This window comes from Mangifera indica, chromosome 1, assembly GCF_011075055.1.
Source record: "Mangifera indica cultivar Alphonso chromosome 1, CATAS_Mindica_2.1, whole genome shotgun sequence".
In the NCBI taxonomy this organism is placed as follows: Eukaryota; Viridiplantae; Streptophyta; class Magnoliopsida; order Sapindales; family Anacardiaceae; genus Mangifera; species Mangifera indica.
Genome location: NC_058137.1, coordinates 23,800,723 through 23,823,192, shown reverse-complemented (window position 1 = coordinate 23,823,192; position 22,470 = coordinate 23,800,723). Strand labels below are relative to the sequence as shown.

Genomic DNA, 22,470 nt, shown 5'->3' with positions numbered 1-22,470 from the left:
TTACAGTGTCACCCTTCTAATATGGTAAACGCTTCTAAATCGTACTTCCATATTTTACATTCAGTAACTTAAGCTTATAATTTGATATCAATTGACAGTTAAAGGAAGGAGATGGAATTGGCACTTCTGAATGAATTAGATCTCCTACTTTCAGACGATGTCGTTAAAACTATTGCGAATAAGGTTCATATAACTCAATTCTTTTAACTACACAATTTTTTGGTTATTTTGGTCCTCCCATATTAAATTTTGTCTTTTTTTCGTAGACTTTTAGTTATGCAGATATAAAAGGTAGTGAAAAAATTAACTCAAAAGAATGGAAAGAATTTATACAAAAAAAAATCTCTTTCTGTTGAAAAACATGACTCTTCTATATTTAAAATAAGTCGTAATTTATTTGCATTTTTTAAAACTAATAATAAATTAAATGATGTATCATTTATATCATAAAAATGCATGATATCATATAATTAATAAAATCAATTCAAGCTGATTTTTTCGATAAAAGTTCATATTTAGAAAAATAACATGTCATTTTCTTATTCTACAAGGACATAATATGGATATTTTTCTAGCTTCGTGGTAAGTACTGAAGTTGAAAGAGGAGAAATCTAGATTTATATCATATCTAATATGTATCGATATTATTGTTTTTTTACAATAAATATAACTTACAAACAAACTTAGATTCCACATGATTTCATATCTATGATTCACTAGAAGAGATAGAAGAAAGCTTAAAGAAAGCAAGGTGTGAGTCTCGTGAAATACAACTGAGCTAGAACATCGTTTGTGATTGTTGTACTTTGCAATCTTTCGGGTTGTTTATATTGTTTTTTTGATAGAAATTAATTGCAAATAGTTTAGTCTTTTGAAGATGCTATAAGCTTTTGAAGAGGTTTATTGAAGTAATTTGAAAAGGGTAAATTAGACATTTTATTTGTTTCACCTTGTCTCTATTGGTTAAAAAAATAAAATTCCAAAAAAACCCAAAATGACATTTGATATCATACAATTAAAATGTGGAATCGTATCATGTAACGGCGTAATAAAATATTATTTATTTTAATAATTTATTAAATTTCTACTAGGGTTTCATTTATTTTACTTGCTTTTTATTTGTGAAAGGCCAAAAGACTTGCTCGCACCTAAGTTTAGTATATTTTCAAACTTTTATCTATAAAATTTAAAGAACTTAAATACTCATCATTCTCTTAAAATTTTTTATTAGAATTAAAAGTAAAACTATTATTTAACAAAAAAATTTTAAAAATAAAATTTTATCTCATTTCACCCTTTAACTTAAAAAACTACCCATTTCTCCTCACCAAAAGTTTTAAAAACTTACCTATTCCCCTGGGGTTTTCTCTTTTTTTTCATCTTTATTGACGATTGGAGTTTGTCGATGTCTCTGTCGTTCAAGCGAAGATCAACTCTATCTCTTCCTCCTGACATTCTTTTTCCCTCCAGATTGGTATCTCCCTCATTTGATCTTTTATATTGAAATGAAAAAAAATCTAAAGTTGGGTTTGTCGACACTCAATTCTTCGTCGTCTCTTCCCACACAATCTTTGATGCACAATCTTCGTCTCTCATTGTTCATTGATGAACCTAGCCATCATGCGTGAAAACAAAACAACTCTTCGTTTTCCTGCACGATAAAGCCACACCAAGGGGATTTTGGTTGGAGAGAGAGCATGTCGGGGAGGGAGAGTTTGGTGGGTTGAAGAAGGCCTTCAAAAGTTGTTTCAATGGTCAAAAAATAAATCATAAGAGAAAATACAACTTTTAAAATTTCAAATAAAAAAATTATGAACTTTTAAAATTAGGTTAAAAAAATATAATAAAATTTTATTTATTTTAATATTATTGATGAAATAATAATTTTACTCCTATAATTAGTAAATAATTTTAATAAAAATTAAATAATAAATAAATATTTAAATTTTAAAAATTTTACGAAAAAAATTTAAAAAGCACTCAACCTGGGGTAGGAGTAAGTTTTTTGGCCTTCTTAAAAATTACATCAGGCCGAAGCCTGCCGCAATCACTCATTTGCCATTCCATAAATGCCCAGCTCACCCAAATTTCAAAACGTTATCGTATCATTTTTCCGCACCTCTATTGCTCTCCCTTTAAACCCTACTAGAATCCTATCTGATAATCTGCGCCAAAACAAATCCCTATGATGGCTCTCTCCAAACCCACTTTCCTCACCCATTTCAAAACCCTAGCCACTCCTTGCTACCACCGCCGCCCTCTGCCGTTTATCACTGGCCGTTTCCTCTCCTTCGCCACGCCCGAAGAAGCTGCCGCCGAGCGTCGCCGTCGCAAGCGCCGTCTCCGCATCGAACCACCTCTCTCCTCTCTCCACCGCTCCCAACAACAGCAACAACAACTACCCCCAAAGCCCATCCAAAACCCTAACGCTCCGAAACTCCCTGAAACCGTTGCTGCTGTTTCTGGTAACCGTCTCAACCTCCACAACCAGATCCTAACCCTCATCCGAAAGAATGATCTCGAAGAAGCCGCGCTCTTCACGCGGCATTCTGTGTACTCCAACTGCCGTCCGACGATTTTCACCGTGAATGCCGTTATGGCGGCGCAGCTCCGTCAGTCAAAGTACTCCGATCTTTTGTCTCTTCATAGGTTCATTACTCAAGCGGGTGTGGCGCCAAATGTGATTACTTATAATCTTTTGTTTCAAACTTACTTAGATTGTAAAAAACCTGACACTGCGCTCGAACATTACAAGCAGTTCATAAACAACGCTCCCTTTAATCCATCGCCCACGACTTATAGGATTTTAATTAGAGGGCTGGTGGACAATGGGAAGCTTGAGAAGGCTATGGATTTGAAGGAGGAGATGTTTGTTAAGGGTGTTGTGGCAGACCCTGCTGTTTATAGTTATTTGATGATGGGTTGTGTTAGAGCAGATGATCCTGATGGGGTGTTTAGGCTTTATGAGGAATTGAAGGAGAAATTGGGAGGTGTTGTGAGTGATGGGATTGTGTATGGGAGCCTGATGAAGGGTTATTTTATGAAGGGTATGGAGGAGGAGGCAATGGCATGTTATGATGAGGCTGTGGGGGAGAATTCAAGTGTGAAAATGAGTGCGGTTGCATATAATAATGTGCTTGATGCTTTGTGTAAGAATGGGAAGTTTGATGAGGCTTTAAAATTGTTTGATAGGATGATTGGTGAGCATAATCCTCCTAGGAGGTTGGTGGTGAACTTGGGGAGTTTTAATGTGATGGCTGATGGGTATTGTGCTGAAAGGAGGTTTGAGGAGGCTATTGAGGTGTTTAGGAAGATGGGTGAATATAGGTGTAGTCCTGATACATTGTCATTCAATAATTTGATTGATCAGCTGTGTAAGAATGGAATGTTGGGCGAGGCTGAAAAGCTCTACAGAGAAATGGGGGAGAAGGGGGTGAATCCGGATGAGTATACTTATGGTGTTTTGATTGATACTTGTTTCAAAGAGGATAGAGTTGATGATGGGGCAGCATACTTTAAGAAGATGATTGAATCAGGCTTGAGGCCTAACTTGGCTGTTTATAACAGATTGGTTGATCAGTTGGTTAAAGTGGGGAAGATTGATGAGGCGAAGTCATTTTTTGATATAATGGTGAAGAAGCTGAAGATGGATGATGCAAGTTATAAGTTTATCATGAAGGCATTGAGTGATGGGGGCAAGTTGGATGAGGTGCTTAAGGTTGTAGATGAAATGTTGGATGATGATGGGGTTGAGTTTAATGAGGAGTTGCAGCAATTTGTGAAAGGGGAACTGGGGAAGGAAGGTAGAGAAGATGATTTAGTGAAGCTTATGGAAGATAAGGAAAGGCGAAAGGCCGAAGCAAAGGCTAAAGAAGCAGAAGCTGCGGAAGCTTCCAAGAAGAGTGCAAGAGATGCCATATCTTCTTTAATTCCATCAAAATTGTTCGGTAAAAAAGACAGAACAGAGAACCCTGAAAATGCTAATGTGGTTGAGGCTTCTACTGCTGATTCTATTGGCAATACAGAAGCTGGGAAAGAGGAGGTTGAAGAAGCAACTGTTTCGGCAAACTCAGAAGAAATCAATAGTGAGGATATAGAAGAAATAGCTAGTAAAAATGACGGTGAAACTGGATTAAATGCATGAAAGTATTTACGGGGAATGGTAATATTTTGTGTTTCATCTCTTGATTGAAAAATAGTTAGAGCATGAACCTAATGATTCTTCTTCTCTAGTTAATTTATACCCAGTAATGTGGAATGCTTGAAACTTGGAGGGTTCATCTAATTTTTCTGTAGATTGGCACAGATTTCTTATTCTCCATTGTAGCACTTTTATGTATTGAAACTTCCACAGTGGAAGCAACAACTTGAACCATGATAACAGTTATTTCTACTAATATATAGAAGCGATTCTGAGCCCTGAAAGATTTTCTGTTTTAGCCAGATGAAAATTCAAGACCATGGTATTTAATAAGTCGAATTGACATTTAAAATCAATAAACATGAAAGTTGGCTTTTGCCTTCTTATACAAAGAGGATGCTGCAATATAAGTTTAAGTTCCATTAGGCCTATTACTATAGATTGAGCACTGTCAATCTTGTTTGCTCTGTAAGATCTGTTTTCCAGGCTCAGCTTTACCGATTTAGTTCTCTGCCACTACCAGGGAAAACGGTGACTTATGGATGAGGATTATAATGAGAATATGAATGAAGTAATTTAATCATTCATTAAATAAGAAAAATCTGATTCTTGAACAGTTTACTTAAGTTGAAATGCACAAGCCCTCAATTCCATTATAGCACACCTAGGAAATGTGGCACAGCTCAAAACAACAAAAACGTACAAAACAAATAATGGAGATGTTTACAAAATCATCCTCTCAGCTACATAGGTTTGGAATGCAAACACCGGCATCAGTATTCTGCTGTTCCTTCCATATCCTCCCAGTAACTCTAAGTTTCAGCTCTTTTCTGTCACCACCAGAGAAAAAAAGGGCCATATTTCGCTGGATGATGAGACCATCATGGCTATCCCTAACCTTCCGGTGACAATCCCGGATACTTCGAGGCGTACCCTCCCAAATGAGTTTCCTGCCATTAGCCCCAACCTCTAGGCTGTAGCTGTAGTTCCGCGCCTCAGTTTCATCTCCCATAAAGCGAAGGAATGCCATATACACAGGAGCTGTTCCAAGCTGGAAGGCTTCAAAGTGAAGGCAGAAGTATTGACCAAAACAATGGAAAACCTGACAAAAGGAAAAACAATAAAAGCAAAGAATTCAGTGAGAAAGTTTCGGGTATTCTCAATCCTAGTCACCAGAAACCTGTCTGGAATACAATATATAGCTGCTCCATCCACATTCTCAGGTAGGCCACAAATTATCACATGAAAGGAAATTCAAGCAACATTGCCCAGTGAATCTATAACTAAATTAGACTTAATTCTTTCCACCAATATTATAAAGCCAGGAAATGTATGATCACCATGACTTATTCCAACAAATAGAAAACACAATGATCAGTGGGAATGCAAAACCATGCAAGTTATATTTATTGGAATTCATATTAATAATATATGTAAAATATTATTACTATGAATTTCTATAAATATAACTGTGCCTAAAGGTGCACAGAAGGAGGTACCATATTGTATAAAGAGTTATTGATCAAGAAGCATAACAATAAAAGGTGTAGTTAGTAATCCAGACTTTAGAAAAAAAATTACTAATATAGTTATTATTTGACCGGGAATAATAAATCTTAAATCAGATACACTTACTGTTAGCATCCAAGTTGCATTCTCCACTTCACGAGGATTTGATTTCACATAGCGATGGTTGAATGTGCATCCTGTGTGCATATCCACTTTGTGATCATCTCTCAAATGGGCAACCAGGTATGGGATGTCACCAACAACAGAGCAATCTGATCCAGCATAAGGGCAATTATATGGTCTGAAGGTGCACATAGCCTCATGCTTAAGTTTGCTGTAATATGGAAATATCTCTGGGCATCCCAGGGTGTAATACTTGCAGGGCAGTTCCAGTGATTCAGCTACCTTCTCCAATGCTAAACACCTAATATCTCCAAGTTCCTGTCTACAAGTGGGGCACCGGTTGTGCACCCTAATTTTACAGGTGGAACATAGCGTGTGTCCATTGTGGCACTGCAGAAAAGAAACTTGGTGTAAAATGGCAGCTCATCATTTAACATTCATTGTACTAATTTATATATCTATACAATTTGGAATCTCTGAAACAACTTTTCTTCTTCTTTCAACACTTCTGCTGACACAAAGACAAATACTCTCATTACCATCAAGATTAACATTACTATTAAATGAAACAAGTAAAGAGATAGCAAGACAAGACTAAGAACATCAAAAGGGAAAATTACGACGCTATGGCTTCAAGTCTACTTAATTCCTCCAATACCTAAATATTACATTTACTTTTAAAAAAAAAATTCGTTATATCATAAATACTTTGCAATAAGTACCAGTTTGCATAAATAACATTTTTAATCCAAAGCACACGACCTCTTGGCTTAGGTCAGGTTACACATCAAGGGGGGAAAAAGTTCAAATAGGGATCCTAATTTAATACCAAGCACATTCTTGAGTCAAGCAAAAAAAGAAAAAAAAAATCTATAAGCAAAGGATGATATTCATCATTAACCTAGTCACATATAATTGGTATAATTCCAAGATTATTGTATCATAAATAGTATGCTCAAGGAGAAAATCTCAATCAATAATACCATTTAAATTGGTATTAGATCCTTATTTTCAATGGATTGTACACAATTAGTCATTTTTCTTTCCAGTTTTCTATAACAAAAATCAACAGAAATTCCAAAAACAGTAGAAAGAATAACTTCAGCAAATGTGTTCCAGCTATAATCTGTCTGGATTAGCAAAGAGAACAATGGATTTGATAATTACGATTTGAATAGATACGTAACTAATAACTTTAGTTGGACAATTGGCATGTGGTCTTTATTGAATTAAACAGAAAAATTAAATTTTCATTTAAACAAATGAACAAGTTTGACACTTCAAATAACAAAATGAGAATTTGGACCAAAGTATCCCAGTGCAAAGTTCATAGGCAATTTAAATTGACACATAACATGTGGAATATTTGTCCTAACCTAATCATCTCTAAATTTGTGAATTATTTTTCGTTGCAATCAAATAAAGCAACACAAATATGTCACAAAACAGAACCAAAAATTCCCAAATGGAAATTCCATCTATCAAATTTCTCAATACTCGAAGGCAGAATCCATACCAACTTCATAAGAACTTCTGAAAAAAACAATATTAATAAAACCTTCAAAATGATCATACCAACTCCAACTCCACAACTTTTTAACCAATTCAAGTTCTCAAATGTGACAATCCTACAGTCACCAACCCAAAATCAAACACATGAAAAATACAAAACCAATCTAAAAACAAAATCTTCACAACAACCATTTCATAAAAATTTCACCTTTAATCCAAAAACCAACAAAAATGCAAATCAAATCAACAATGCCAACAAAACCCAGTTCATCAAATCCTCAAAACACATCAAAATGAACAAATCTATACCTGATGGATTGGCGGGTACATAGAGTTTGTACAAACGGGACATTCAAGCAATTCATGAACACTAGTGGCAGGGGCAATAGCAGTTGGACCCACAATGCTATTGATGGAATTGGTATTGTTATTTGTATTGTTGATTGCATTGTGAGGCTTTGATGACGAAAATTGATGATGTTGATGATGATGAAGATTGCTGTGGTGATGGATCTCGTCCTCGTCAATTCCATCTGTGGATGTCACACACTCAATATTATCCACTTCCATTAATCTTAATACCTAAAAAGCTTAAATGGCTTTCTTTTTTTTTGGGAAATTTTCTCTCTTCTTCTATCGAGTTTCTTCCTTCAGATCAATTTTTGAGCAAGTAGAAGAAGAGAGAAAATGGGATTTTTTTATTATTTTCTCGGACACCAAACAACCCTTCTCTCTTTACAGAAAAGAGGTTCCTTTCTTACCTCTTCAATTTTAATTTTTCATATATGCATATATTTTATTTCCCGGTTGGAACATTTTGTGAAGTGTGAGAAAGAGATCTGTGCGGATCCCCGTTCATTTTCTGAAAGGAGTTGGATTTTTCATCCAACGGTTGTCAGGTTTTCAATAATTTCTTTTTGTTTTGAGTTGCATCTATCTTATCATGATTTATTATTTTATTATTAATTAATCATTTTTCAAAAAAAATTTCATAATTAAAAATCATAACACCTTGTAATTACTTGCTACAATTATTCAAAACTAATTTTAAAAAATATTTTAATTTACATTTTTGTTCAAATTGTGGATAATTTCATCTACTCTTATTTTTAAAAAATAGAATTTTCTTATTTTTTATATTGAAACTTTCCCATTTTTGAGTGAAAGAAATTAAGCCTAAATTATATCAAAATTCAAACTAAATGGGTTGTTAATCTACCTAAATTCTAATAAAAACATGTAAATTGTTGAGACTAAAAAATAAAAATATTTTTTAGGAGATATTTTTCACCTTCTCAAATAAATAAAATTATTATTTGTGCTCAATCATATCATGGGAATTATGATTAGGTAGAGACAAATAACAAAATATAAAGGGGAATATGATGTCATTTATTGTCTTTATTTTATCAAGATTTTTTTTTTTTTTGAGATTTCACTTGAATTTAATTGAATGTGAAGGTAAAAAGTACTCTATTAAAGAAGACTTTTCTAGGTTGAGATTTTAATTACGTTATTAATTTATTGCTAAATTTACTCAATTTATTTAGCAATACAAATAAACAACCATTCATTTAAAAAAATATATATGTTTGAATCATGTTAAAATTAAAAAAAAATCATTAAATATAATGTTTTGATTTTAATTTTGTTAATATTATATTATATTTTATTAATTAATTCAAAAATATAATATTATTGTGATATAATATGGTAAAATATTTTATTAATTATATATAATTGTATAAACTTAAAACAAACATCCACTTTATTAGTTGAAACTAAAACTCTAATGTAAGATTTTCATGATTAATTCATTGAATTGAATAGATAAGCACAACACTAAACCTATACTCCTCTTTGACTCTAATTTAACTTTCTTTAAATTTTTTCCACCATATTTTTATGTTCTTTTATAGTTAATTGTAATTTAAAATGGTGCATTTCATGGAACATATGTTGCTCTTTCTCAAAATTAACCAAGTATAAAGACCCTTAAGGTTGTCTTACGGGAAAATTTATCTTAGGAATAAAGCAATTGAATTCGTATTAGTTTAAAAGAAATAAATTATTAATGCAAATAAAAGGTCAGAAATTTCAACAAACAAATATTTTATAAAATACTTTAAAAAATATAAAATATCATTTTACTCTTGTAAAAAAAAAAATATCATTTCACTATTTAATACATATAACTTGGTAAATATCCATTTGTCACATCTATTGATTTTGTCATTATGTGACATGGTCTATCTTTCATACCAAATGACAAAAAAGGACTATATCCCATCCATTTTTTACTCTAATCTCAAACCTATACCCACGACAGATCGAAAACCACTTTTCTCACCTATGACCAAACTATCGTCTATTTTTTCTGTTAAAGAAATGGGTAAAATAGTCATTTTACTGTTTATATTAAAAAGTTATAAAATTTATTAGTTTCACCCCCATAGGTTTTAGAAACTAACATTTCACCTATACCTAAAGTTTTTAAACTTTAAAAAGTAACATTTTCACCCCCAAACCTAGGGTTTCCTTATTTTTCAAAATACAGTCACCCCCCATAACTTTTAAAAATAGCAGTTTTACCCCCGTTCTTCAACTTTATCTTTCGACGTCGTCACCAGCCTTCTCCTTCTCCTGATGCGACGACGGTGGTACAACGAAGAGATCTTCATCTTCTCGTCGCACAGTGCGACAAAGAGACGAAGATCTCTTCATCGTACAATGCAACGAAGGACGACGCTTCGTCGTCCCTCATTACTCGTTGCGTCATCCTTCGTCTGTTCTTTCAGATCTTGATGACACTTCGTCATCCAATTTTGGGCGATAAAGGGTCGTCTTTCGTCATCCTTTGTAGTCGGAGATGGGAGATCGGTAGAATGCATCGGTCGTCGGTGGTGGCTAGAGAAGGAAGCAAACCTTAGGAGTGAAATCTAAACTTTTTAAACTTTGAATATAGGTTGAAGTGTTAGTTTTTAAAACTTGGAGGGGGAAATGGTGAAATTTTAAAGTTTTGAGGTTTATAATTAAAATAACGATTTTACCCCTATCTCTAACTGAAAAAATAGACGGTAGTTTGATCATGGATGGGAAAAATGGTTTTAATCTGTCGTGGGTATAAGTTTGAGAATGACATAAAAAATGGGTGGAAAATAGTCATTTTCCCGACAAAAAAATCTTTTATTTTCCAACCAAATTTATCACTTCGCTCAATCAATCAAATCATAAATACAAAAAATTTTCCATTATCTAACAATCCATTTCAATTAAAAAAAATACTTTCTTGAACAAATTTAAAAAATTTACTATAAACCCTAAACCTATTTTTGACGGAAAAACTATCCCTTTTTTTTTTTACAATATTTATCATTCCAATGTAAATGTCTCACCCTAGTTTAATGAATTCTAAATTTAAAAACTCGATATTAATTATAAAAACGGAATATTTTAAATATAATAAAAAATAATAACTATAAATATTTAAAAAATCAAATAAATAAATTAATACTACCCTTATAACCCATTTTAAAAATCAATTCGATAAAAAATGAATGAAATAAAAATAGAAAATTTGGATAAACAAAAACAAACCTCCCTTTTATACTTGAACAGTTTTCACAAAACTTATTCTCTTGGTTGTACCATGAAATTCCTAGACTCATGGTTAAGATTATTTTACATAAATTCTAACAATTTCCAAACAGAAAATTAAAAAAAAAAAGCTTTTTCATATAACAAAATTAACTTTATGAACAAACAATGATATATCATCATATTATTAAATATTTTTTTATCTCTAATTTAAAATTATAAAATCACATAATAACAAATTATTATTCATATACATAACACTACTCTTTATCATGTCGGAAAAAAAGATTATTATTATTTCCACTAAACCTACCAAACAAAAGTAAATTGCATTTAGAACAATACCCTATCTTTTCAAAAATCACAAAACTCCCTACTTGCCTTGTAAATACCCCTTAAAAAAGATTATTAAAAATCCCCCTCGTATGCTTCTGAAAACCATAGATGCGTTTAAGATCAAACATCCTCATAATAAGATGTGTACGAAATAAACTCTGGGTAAATTCTTATATTTAATCCAGAAATTCTTCAGCAGAAAACTAAAAACATCACCATGATGAAATTTGGATGAATTGTAATTTTGTATATTTAATTTCACAAATTAAATTTGCTAAACTAATTTAAACTTCTTTATTATGTACAGAGGGAGATTAAGTTACAGCTAAAACAATCATAAAAAGCAAAGCACCATTACATGCTGGCAACAATTGATGGAATCTCACTTTCCACTTCACCCTCTCCGTATGTTCCATCGACACTTTTCTGCAACACAATATCAAACTTTAAGAATAGTGAATTCAACCCAGATACCAGATGAAACAAGATATTATTTGACTTGGTGACATATACACACCTCTAGCTCCTTCCTTTTGTTTTGTGAAAGATACCGATCCAATGCGCCCTTACCATAAAGAATCTTAGCTCCGCAACCATGTTCCTCCAATCCTACGGCCTCTTCGTCAACAACTACAGCACCTATTACATCATCTCCTGTCCTAACATCAGGTATCTGCAAAATAGATCAGTAAAGTGCTAATGGACTGAGGTTCCATCCGATGCGGCTGAAATCTTAGAAAAAGAGAAACTTCAAAGAGAATCATAAAAACAAAAAGTATATTGTCAAGATCTCAAAAACAAGGTATGAAACTTTAATCTTATATTGGATATCACGAGCTTCTGGTGGCAGCAAGTTAACGCATAACCAGCCCGCAGGGGTGCTGAGGCTGCTAAATGTGGTGGTATGTTAAGATTCCAAGTGACTTGGATCTTATAACGGATAGTATGAACTTTTGGTGTAGAGTTTATATAGCTTTAAACTCTCTAATCTCAATAACTAGATTTTGAGTGTGGTTCTTACAAAGTTCATATCAGCTTGCTGAGAAGAGCATATATCTAACTTTTTCACCAAGCTGTAATCCCATTATGCATTTTACAGGGTTTCAAACCTTGGATACTTTTGTTATAGCAGCAATAATACAACATACCTCATACATGGCATCCATCAATATGCTTTCTAATAGTGATCTTAATCCCCGAGCCCCAGTATTCTTGCTTATTGCCTTTTTTGCAATTAATCTCAATGCAGTTTCTGTGAAATGCAGCTTGACCTGAAAAGCAATACCAAATTGAAATGAGAGACTAAATAGGAATCATGCTTTCAGAATACAATAGCCTATACAGCTGCTAGAGTTGATACCTATTCTCACATGAAAAAGGAAAAAAAAGTGCAAAAAATTCATTAACATAGTAAAAGGAAATGAACCATCTAGTAATCAAATGATGGCCCGGAAAAGAACTTACACCATTCATTTGGAACATCTTCTTGTATTGCTTCCCTAGGGCATTCTTTGGCTCTGTCAGGACCTACAAATATTTGTGCCAACAAGGAGTCATATAGGAAATTAATGTAACAATAGTGAACCCGTAAAAGCAAAGAATGACATAATTCATATATTTCCACAATAAGCATTTGCATTGGAAGTCAGGAAAACCAAAAATCATATAAAGATTGCACATCACCTCAGTCAACATGCTTTAGCAGCGGATAAGAGAAGCAATACAACTCATTATATGCAATTGCCATTTCTTTATTTCTTTTTATTATTTTTAAAAATAAACTCAAGATGTTATCGATAAAAAATAAGTACATCTTAATTCAAGTGAACCAGAGGTCCACCTTGGCTGTTTAACATGATGTATTAGCATGATGCATTAAATAATTGTAGAGATTCAAATCCTATTTTTCATTTAAAAGAAAGCTAACAGCCAGAGGAAAGGCCTGAAATAGATAAGCTCATCACACAGATTTTTCTGAAGAAATAGCAAGATGGTACCTGAACAAGTTGATTTTCTGTCAGTGCTGACAAACTAACAAGAACAGGAAATCGTCCAACAAATTCTGGTATCAGACCATATGAAATGAGATCACTACTTTCTACCTGCATACATGAGAGTTCATATGAAAAGTGAGTTTCTGAAATGGTGCTTGTGATAATAAAGCCGTTAAGCTGTCAATTTAAAAATAGTATGAGCACTTACAGTCTCCATCAAAGATGATGCCACAGCAGCATCTATAACACCGCCAGCCCTCATATTAGCACGTATGGGGGCACCAAATCCAATAGAAGAATCTTGGCGCCTATAACAGATTGAAAACACTTTCAATTTACGGAGGAAAAAACCAACATCACACATGTCACAAGAGCTTTGATATTGTAGCTTTTGTATAACCTTTCTGAGATTGTTTTCTCTATGTCATTAAAGGCACCACCACATATGAAAAGTATATCCTTTGTGTCAATCTGCAGAAAAACATCAATAATTTGAACTATAACAAAATGATTCTAGACCTAAAGGAAGTATGAAAATCATTCCAATGCACAAAAAATTGGCCAAGGTCAAGTCTTTAGAGATGTAATAATTTAACACATATGATTGGATATGGATTACACTCTGGCATTGACCACAGACATTTCTATTATCTTAAATAAGAATAAATGCATGAAGTAGCACCACAAACCACATCACATTTACCTGAATATTGTCACCTCTGGGATGCTTTCTAGCTCCTTTCTCAGGTACATTGACAACCTAGATGATAAAAAAATCCACATCAAAATATAAATAAATCAACTAAGTTGGATTACTCAACTATGAACAAGTGCTGGAAGTCCATTAAATCTAGAGATTAAAATTTGTAGGACTGGATCCTGAGGGTGTGATGAAATAGGATTTAAAATCTTGTCAACTTTGAAAATACCAGGAAATTGAACATAGAACTAGACTCAATGATTTTAAGAAAAATTACAGAGAATTGTAAAGAGACTGTTAGAATTTGATTAGATAATAATAATATTAATATTAATTAATTTAGAAAATATTTTACTAGAATAATATATTTGATTAGGATGAGATATTTAAGATTAGGATAAATATTTGAATTTGTAAGTTAAATAAGGTAGAATAAATAGAACTGATTAGATTGAATGAGGGAGGAGAGCATTGTTAATTTGGTATTTTGGGCAGCCTTTGGTTGATTCGGAGGCTACAACCTTTGAGAGGATTGTTTTATTTTAATATTTCACATTAGGTCTCTCACAAATTAGTATGAAAGCAGTATGAGCATGGGACAAATCAATGTTATGTTGGATGAAAATAGAAAATGGTTGTGTTTTCGACAACTGAAAGAATTGGAAGCTCGAGATATGTCGGAAAAAGGAATATGTCTCTATTGTGAGAGCAAACTCTAGTTTGATTATGACTATAGCTTCAGATGGTTGAGTGTTACGAGTGGACAAGGATGGATCCAACGACGACGTCATTTTGATTGTGAACGATGAGAAGCGAAAGAAGAGAGAAGTGGATTTGGTGGAGAAAAGTGGAACTAATTTTGTTGAGATGGGGGTTTTCAGCAAAACAATAGTAGATTCCCATGACCAGAAGGGGAAATCGATAGATTTCAAAACCTTTGACCATGAATTGATAGGTTCCAATGAATTTATAAAGCCAATGGTGGTTCAAAAGGGTGATTCAACAGATTCTGGGGGTAACTCAGTTGATTTTGATGACAAATCAGTTGTTTCCGACGAAGCCCAACTACTAGAGATTGTTCATTCGCCTAAGCTTTTGGCATTAGAGATAAAAGTAGAGTATATTGAAGGAGGAAGTACAAAGTTGATTTTTTTTTATTAGTGGCATTTGGAATAATAGCAAAATAGAAAATTTTTTTTTTCAAATAGGTAAGAAGAAATGTTAATAGAGGTGATTGAATTGAAGGAGGGAGAAGAGTATTATTATTTTGGATGGAGGCTATGGCATTTGGAAAAAGTTGACACCTCTTGTTGCTTTTATTTTAATACTAATAAAATTCATATTAGGTCCCTAAAAGAGACTCACCTCAAAGTTGATAGAACTGAATCACAAAGAAAGAGAACAATAAATCAATTTGTCCAACTTTATGTAAATAAAGTCACTTACTGTTCCTTCCAGCATTTTTAGTAAAGCTTGTTGAACACCCTCTCCAGACACATCTCTACTGATATTAATGCTCTCAGCCTGCAAAATAAATAAGCAAAATATGTAGGAGTATAATAAATAAATAAAGAAGTGTTCAAAGAAGAATGCTTTGCATATGCTGTGAGGAGAACCTTCTTGGTGATCTTGTCAACTTCATCAATATAAACAATGCCCTGCTGAGCAGCTGCAACATTATAATCAGCAACCTGAGATTCACATATTGAAGAAAAAATTACATGTTATAGACATAAATCTGCAATTGCAAAAAAATTTCCTTAACGCAAAAGACTTTGTGTCTATCTAATGAAGATATCAGACATATGATAGCTTCACCACAATCAACTTTCATATATGAACCTAAATATTATCACATCAAGGCGCATCTAATGATAATCTTGTCTTCCTTCTATATATTGAAGAGACTAGGATAGCATGAAACAAATTCAAAAGAAAACTACTGCAAGTGGTAAAGATTCATCTTTTGATATAAGATTATATTGCAGCTCCCTCATTTCTTCTAAGACTAACAAAGAATCATTGAGATGCCAGCAACAAAGATTTAAAAAACAACATGGACTAAACATATGGATCCTTGTTCACCAGGCATGATATCTCTGTTTCGGCACACAACCCTCATGGTTTTGTTTTTGGAATTTAACCAAAAATGCTTCTTCTGGAAGACAACATTATTCTACATCTTTTCTTTTCTTTTTATCAAAATCAGGTTTGCCACATGGCATTAGTTGATTGGGTAAGTAAATTTAGTTATAACATTTTACAACAAAACTGCTCCTTGTCTCTACTTTTCTAAACAATTCTTATTCAATTTTAAACTTACTTATCTCCTATTGTACCCTACCACAAGTAATCAGCAGGATTAATAGAAACATGATCAAATAAATAAATGCTTATGCCGCTTCTTAGTGAATCAAACACAACATATTAAATAAAGTTACATTTATCTATAACTAATTTTATTAACTAAAATGACCATACCTCTTATTGGTATAATTCCAGACAGAGGTGTCACATCATAACTAGTCCAGGTTATAGAGTTGAGTATGGACCGCGTTAGTCTAGAACTCTTAAATTTTTACTCAATTTCAGTTCAGCATGATGTTTGACTTCAAAAGATTACAAAATAACAGTTGCCTATATAGTAAAAGCATCAAAACGAGCATAAAAAACAAGATATAGTCCCCTTCACAAAAATGGTCAACAGTTCCATCGCTCTGTGACTAGATCTACAAGAAACTGAGATTTCAGTCTCATGGATGCTTTGAGTCACAACACCAAACAGTTTATATCATAACATTATTACACCACCACTTTATAGATAAATTTCCTTAGGTAGAAGTATCAATGGTGAAAATCTGTCAAGCACTACAACCATAAGCAGAAATCATAATTTATGATAAGATGCAAGGTTGGATGCATGCTACCATAGGTAACATTCACTCAAACAGATCACACTACATTTCTAATTTACAAATGTAATAAATTGTGTTTCTAAAAGTTACCGTGAGGAGCTTGTATAATATGGACTCCACATCTTCCCCAACATATCCTGCCTGCACATAACCACAACAATTTGAGCGCCAGTCACAAAATTTTGGGGAACTTCCAACTGAAGCTCAGCGACTAAACAACAATAAAGAATAATAATATCTTCATAAAAATATCATCATTTGATAATGATGTAATTAAAGATGCTCGAAGAAAATACATTTAATAGAAAGTGAAACATGGTATCTGCACATATGCACATGTATGCATGTCTCAAAGAGAGAGAGAGAAGCTAGGGAACTGAATCTGCCATAAAATGAAGCTCATATATCACAACTATAATTGAAAGAAAATCTAACTAACCAATGGCACAAGGATTCAACTTTGCTGTAACCCACAGAGCTACCGGAACCACTTTCCTAAAGTCTGTTTTCTTTATCAAACAGTAATTAGCTTTATGTTTATTCCACCAGAATCCAGGAAGTGGGTGAGGGTTTCTAAAATATGAGTAGCTTTTGATTAAAAACAATTTCATCACTTTTTTCGTATATCAGTGAAGCTAATATGAATAATTATTTGCGGTATTATTCACCCAGCCAGAATAATTAAGCAAAGCATCTGACACCAAATAATTGTAACACACAAATTATATAGAGTTGAACATAGATGCAAGCTAGGAATTAAATTACACTTCAGGAGAATTAAGATACAGAAAACCAAAAATAATTTCTCTCGGTCCATGAACGCTACTCTTCTCGAGAGTGCAGGAAATTAATGTTTTTATTGCAAGACTATTTAAATTTTAGCAACAATGCCCAAAGAGGAAAGGAATTCATACACAAGAGTAAAACTATGTGCATTAATAATGAGTACTAATTTATGTACTAATAATGATGTGATACCATGTGATTGGGTATTACTTTATCTAATTCAAAATCACCTAATCATATGGTGACATGTCATTATTAATACAAAAATTAAAAATCATTATTAATACACATAGTTTTATTGCAAACAAAATTCAAATAATATAAAAAGGAAGAAAAAATTAAAACACAAGAATATACAACTTGCCTGTGTCAATGTAGTTGCATCTGCAATAACAAAGGGAACATTCACAAACCGTGCTAAGGTTTTGGCAAGTAAAGTCTTCCCTGTCCTTGAAAAAACATCAGTATAGAACAAGTGAGACCAGTAACTGGCAGTAACATGGTAATAATCAATAAAACACAAATTACATGTTGGGTTATTTCCCAGTTGAATTTTGGCTGGAAAAAAAAGCAACAATAAAATTCATGGAAAAAAGGCCCTAATGAAATTTGAGGAAGAAAAGTTAACAGGTAAATGTTTAGTGCAGGTAAATGCCCCAACATTAATATGGAACCTAATGAAAAGAAGGCTCTAGAATAGTCAACTGAGAATGCTCCTACTCTCACAAACATTCCTTATCAACATTGCTACTTGTGTTAATTGAACAGGAAAAAAGATAATGAATTAGGAAGAAGTTGAATAAGGGTTAACACCCAGCCCCCCAATAAACCCCCCCCAAAAAAAAGAGTATGCAATGCAACCCATGACATGGAAGTAACTGATATCTATCCCTTTGGAATAAGATATCACCTCTTTAAAAAGGGAAAGTGTGGTCCAAACTTGCAGATGATTCAAAAGAATGGAGAAAACTGAGGAATATACAAGTAGACTCTACATGGTCAAAACAAAGATAAAAAGTTACCTGAGCCCGTTGGCCCCATTACCAAAATGTTACTTTTCTCCAGTTCCACGTTATCGTCATCCACTGTCTCTACTCCAAAGCTACTAGAATCTCCAGCTGGCCTAACTTCCCAAGTGGTTGTAAACATGTTAACAACTGTGCTTCTTCTCAAAGAACATTATCAAAGCAAGAAAAAGTAACTCATAGGAACATAGATAGATGCAAATAAAGTAGTAACACTTGTATTCATCCAGAAGTAAAGTTTTGACCTTGTGATGCAATGGTATCAAATGATGCAATCTCTACTTAGGAAGACCAAGTTAACAACAATAAGCATTAGTAAATGTAACATAATTCCTACCTACTACAAGGTTTAACATTTAATATGCACATTGAAAATGACTAAGAGGGGCTGATATCAAATGTTTTCAGACTTTGACTGAGTACTGACCCGGTGACAGAGCTGGTCTAGGTCAACTGACGGTCAATCCAAAGTACAATTTAAATAAATATTAAAATTAATATTTAAAAATTTTTTGTCTAACTAATTATTAAATATTAAATCAGGATTAAATTTAACTAAAATTGAACTTGGCCTAGTGGTCAAGTGTCCATCTTCAATTGCCAAAATGTTGGGTTTGACTCCAAGCAATGGCAAAATTTTACTAAAAAAATGTCTTTCACTTAAGATAGGTTAAATTAAAAAAAAAAAAATCAAACATATAATCAAATGAAAAAATCAGTTTGGTGGTAAATGGCTTGCTCTCTCATGCATTGGGACTCGAACCCCAGTCCCAGCTCCACCAAAATCCTCTAATTTTTTACACTGATGTCAGCATATGGGTTTGACTGGGGTAACCCAATAGTCAAACCGTGAACTGGGATGGTTCCAGAGGTTCGACTGCAGTTCCCCTGTCCAATTGCCTAAGTTGGTTTTAGGGCAAGCCTAGACCAGCCCAGCCATTGGTTGATATGATAAGCTTTTTATACATACCATTTGAATCAAAATATTGTTAACCTAACCCACACCAAGTTTCCTGGTGTGACTTCAATTTCAGATATTGGCCACATCTATAATCATGCAATGCAGTGAATTGCCCTTAATTATTCACTTTATCTTCTTTTCTTTTCTGAAAGAGTTCTATAAGTATTTCAGATCTTCTTACTTCTCAACATAAGAATACGGCAAAGAAAACAGAAAATAGAATAAAATAAGGTGCGTATGCATTGAGCGCATAGGGCTAACCGTTTTTGCAATGAGTCATTATAAATTCTCATATAGTGATTGTAAACCGCCACAGAGAGCACCTGTATTTGAGAAAAAAGAATTAAAGAAATAGAAGAAATCAAAATGCTTTACTCAACACATTATACAATGGGTGCATGAGAAACAGAGCAAAAAATCATAGAAAACAAATGTGGATCCTATGATAAAGCCATACTTCAAATTCGTCCAAGAAAGATGATCACAAACACAAGTACATGAAATATCTTTCCATATTGTCCCCTATGTGAATTCATTGCGTTCTGCCATAGGAATAGAGCATTAAAGCAAAGCAAGTATCTGCACTATATTCCTCAAAATCCAGACTATTCAAAATCATGGAAATCACGTTTAAAACTAACATAGCCACCTAAATAAACAAAACAAACTCCACGAAATGAAAATGTCCCAAGAAAACTCTACTTAAACTACTGCAAAAGACTAGCAAACATGCAATTTGCCTGTGAAAAACCCAATTAAACAACATGCTGCACATTCAAACTCAAACAAAACTCAATAAGCAAATGGTAAACTATCACTAACTACACCTGTTGCTTTTAAGACTTTACCATACGAAATTGAAGCATAACATTTTCTAATAAACAAAATAAAAACTCCAACTACAGCAACAAAACAATGCAAAAACAAATTGACAGACATTACACACACAGAGAACCGTAAAATTTTACCTTTTTAGCCCTCTCCTGCCCAATTACAAACTTATCAAGCCCCTTACAAATATCCTTAGGAGTTGGAAACTTGTGCCCCAAATTGGACCCGCCCCAACACCCATCGTTGGAACCAGACCCGGATCCGCCTCCACGGGCCAAACTATGACCCGGTCCACTGGCCCGAACCGCAATTCCATCTCCAGGAGGCTGCCACACCTCTGGCGGTTCCCCATACGAGTTCATTACAGTAGTACTGCTACTACTTCTATCAAACCCTTCAACCGCATTCAAATTAGAACCCTTCTCAATCAAATCACCACGAAGAGACACGGGTTTGAATGAAGTGAAGTGATAAGGTGTGTTGTTTAAGCGATCGTCGTATTTCGTACGATTCCCACATTGAGAACTGGTCATGGCCACGCGGCCAGCGTGCATGAAATTAAAAATTAAGTACCTGTACTGAGACACTGTAAAACAAGCCGTCGCTTTGGAGGATTTGGATTTGATTGCTGCTAAAGCAGCCATTGGATTAAACTTTAACAAATTTTACCGGGAAAAGGAGGAAATTCAGGTTTGAAAAAATTAAAATTTATCCAGGGATTCAAAGGAATTGTAGGTGAATTGAAGTGGGTAGCTGTTAGATTTTAAAGATGACAACAAGAATTGCAGGAAAATTAAACCTACCAAATTTCCCCGGGAAAGCGAGGGGGAATAAAGTTAGAAAATATGGAAAATTCGCTGAGGGTTTTGACAGAATAGGAGGTGAATTGAAGGGGGCAGGTTTTAGATTTTGAAGATGAGAACGAGAATGCGAAGAAATAAACAGAAAACTACGACCGTCAACACTCAACAGCAAAGAAGAAGATAAAAGAAAATAAAATAAAACAAAAATAGCTGCTGCTGTTGTAATTAGAAAAGTTAGACAAGATTTTTTTTTTTTTTTTTATGAGGCTTCGAGAGACAATGCAATAAAAAAAATGTAAGAGTATTAAAAGAAAACGACACCGTTGTGACTTGGCTAATTGCAGACCAATGTTCTCCTGCTTGGCATATTTACATAAAATATCAGTTGATTTTAGACAGAATCTTGCTTGAAAAGTAGTCTTACTCATGATATCAAAAAAATCTAAAAGATGTTGCATGCATTCATTAATTTGGGTCTATTTGATTTTACTATCTAATTCAAAATATCTGGAAATAGAGTTTTTATAAATAACAATTTTTAATATATTATGATAAGTTGAATATAATTTTTTTGATAATAGCCCTAAAGCTAATTTGGGTAATAAAAGAAAAGTTTTCATCCTTTATAAATAAAAGAGTTTGAATTCAAATATCTTTTTAATATTAATCTCCCAATGTTAAATGGTTATAAAAGTTAGTTATTGAATTTGAAATTTAAGCTACTTAATTTGATTGATTTTATTCTTTCAGAACGGATGATATTCTTAAAAAAAAAAGAAAAGTTTTTTGATAATCTAAACTTAGTAGGTTTTGTAGTATTTAAATACTAAAAATGGGGTATAAAATTGGTTTTTTGGGATTAAATTGAACTATTACCCAAAATTTCTTATTATTGGCACATTATTGTATTATGTTACTATTTAATATTAATATTATATAACATATAATCACAAATTTTTATGGGCATTTGGCTGGAAGTATTTAAATGTTATTATTGATATTATTTTATTTTATTTATTAAATATAAATATTATAATAAGTTTTTATTCGGAACAAGGATATATCAAATAATATAAAACATAATCTAATTATTCCTACCATCTTAAACAGTAAAATATTACTAAATTAATTTTTATTTTGTTATAATTTTATCCTTATTAATTTTTTAAAATAAATATATTTTTATTTTTTATTAACATAACAAGTAACATCATTAATATTTTAGAATAATTAAATA

At 33.0% G+C, this 22,470-nt stretch overlaps 3 protein-coding genes across 3 annotated transcripts; 1 reads left to right on the top strand and 2 right to left on the bottom strand.

Moving 5' to 3' along the window:
* The first annotated feature begins 2,107 nt into the window (after positions 1–2,107).
* LOC123219717 (pentatricopeptide repeat-containing protein At3g49240, mitochondrial) lies at positions 2,108–4,425 on the top strand. The gene has a single exon (XM_044641707.1). It carries the CDS (start codon positions 2,186–2,188, stop codon positions 4,142–4,144), a length of 1,959 nt encoding a protein of 652 aa, XP_044497642.1. The 5' UTR covers positions 2,108–2,185; the 3' UTR covers positions 4,145–4,425.
* A 283-nt stretch (positions 4,426–4,708) lies between these two features.
* Positions 4,709–8,063, bottom strand: LOC123219725 (E3 ubiquitin-protein ligase SINAT5-like). The gene is made up of 3 exons (XM_044641711.1): positions 7,595–8,063; positions 5,777–6,163; positions 4,709–5,243 (listed from the first exon to the last, which is right to left on the bottom strand). Exons 1-3 carry the CDS (start codon positions 7,853–7,855, stop codon positions 4,881–4,883), a joined length of 1,011 nt encoding a protein of 336 aa, XP_044497646.1. The 5' UTR covers positions 7,856–8,063; the 3' UTR covers positions 4,709–4,880.
* Positions 8,064–11,361: 3,298 nt separating this feature from the next.
* On the bottom strand, positions 11,362–21,476 carry LOC123226637 (CLP protease regulatory subunit CLPX1, mitochondrial). The gene is made up of 15 exons (XM_044651160.1): positions 20,568–21,476; positions 19,861–19,922; positions 18,636–18,736; positions 17,978–18,057; positions 16,918–16,968; positions 15,529–15,603; positions 15,359–15,436; positions 13,916–13,972; positions 13,613–13,683; positions 13,421–13,520; positions 13,216–13,320; positions 12,683–12,745; positions 12,367–12,489; positions 11,736–11,891; positions 11,362–11,644 (listed from the first exon to the last, which is right to left on the bottom strand). Exons 1-15 carry the CDS (start codon positions 21,072–21,074, stop codon positions 11,573–11,575), a joined length of 1,701 nt encoding a protein of 566 aa, XP_044507095.1. The 5' UTR covers positions 21,075–21,476; the 3' UTR covers positions 11,362–11,572.
* Positions 21,477–22,470: the final 994 nt, after the last annotated feature.

Bases quoted from the DNA above. Each gene is read 5' to 3' on its own strand.
- LOC123219717 (XM_044641707.1), top strand. From the start codon at position 2,186: ATGATGGCTCTCTCCAAACCCACTTTCCTCACCCATTTCAAAACCCTA.
- LOC123226637 (XM_044651160.1), bottom strand. From the start codon at position 21,074: ATGGCTGCTTTAGCAGCAATCAAATCCAAATCCTCCAAAGCGACGGCT. The intron at 15,604-16,917 runs GTAACTTTTAGA...TGTGAATCTCAG, and splicing joins TATTATACAAGCTCCTCACG to GTTGCTGATTATAATGTTGC. The intron at 13,973-15,358 runs GTAAGTGACTTT...TTTATCATCTAG, and splicing joins TAAAAATGCTGGAAGGAACA to GTTGTCAATGTACCTGAGAA.
- LOC123219725 (XM_044641711.1), bottom strand. From the start codon at position 7,855: ATGGAAGTGGATAATATTGAGTGTGTGACATCCACAGATGGAATTGAC. The intron at 6,164-7,594 runs GTATAGATTTGT...TCTTTTCTGCAG, and splicing joins TGTACCCGCCAATCCATCAG to TGCCACAATGGACACACGCT. The intron at 5,244-5,776 runs GTAAGTGTATCT...TCCTTTTGTCAG, and splicing joins ATGCAACTTGGATGCTAACA to GTTTTCCATTGTTTTGGTCA.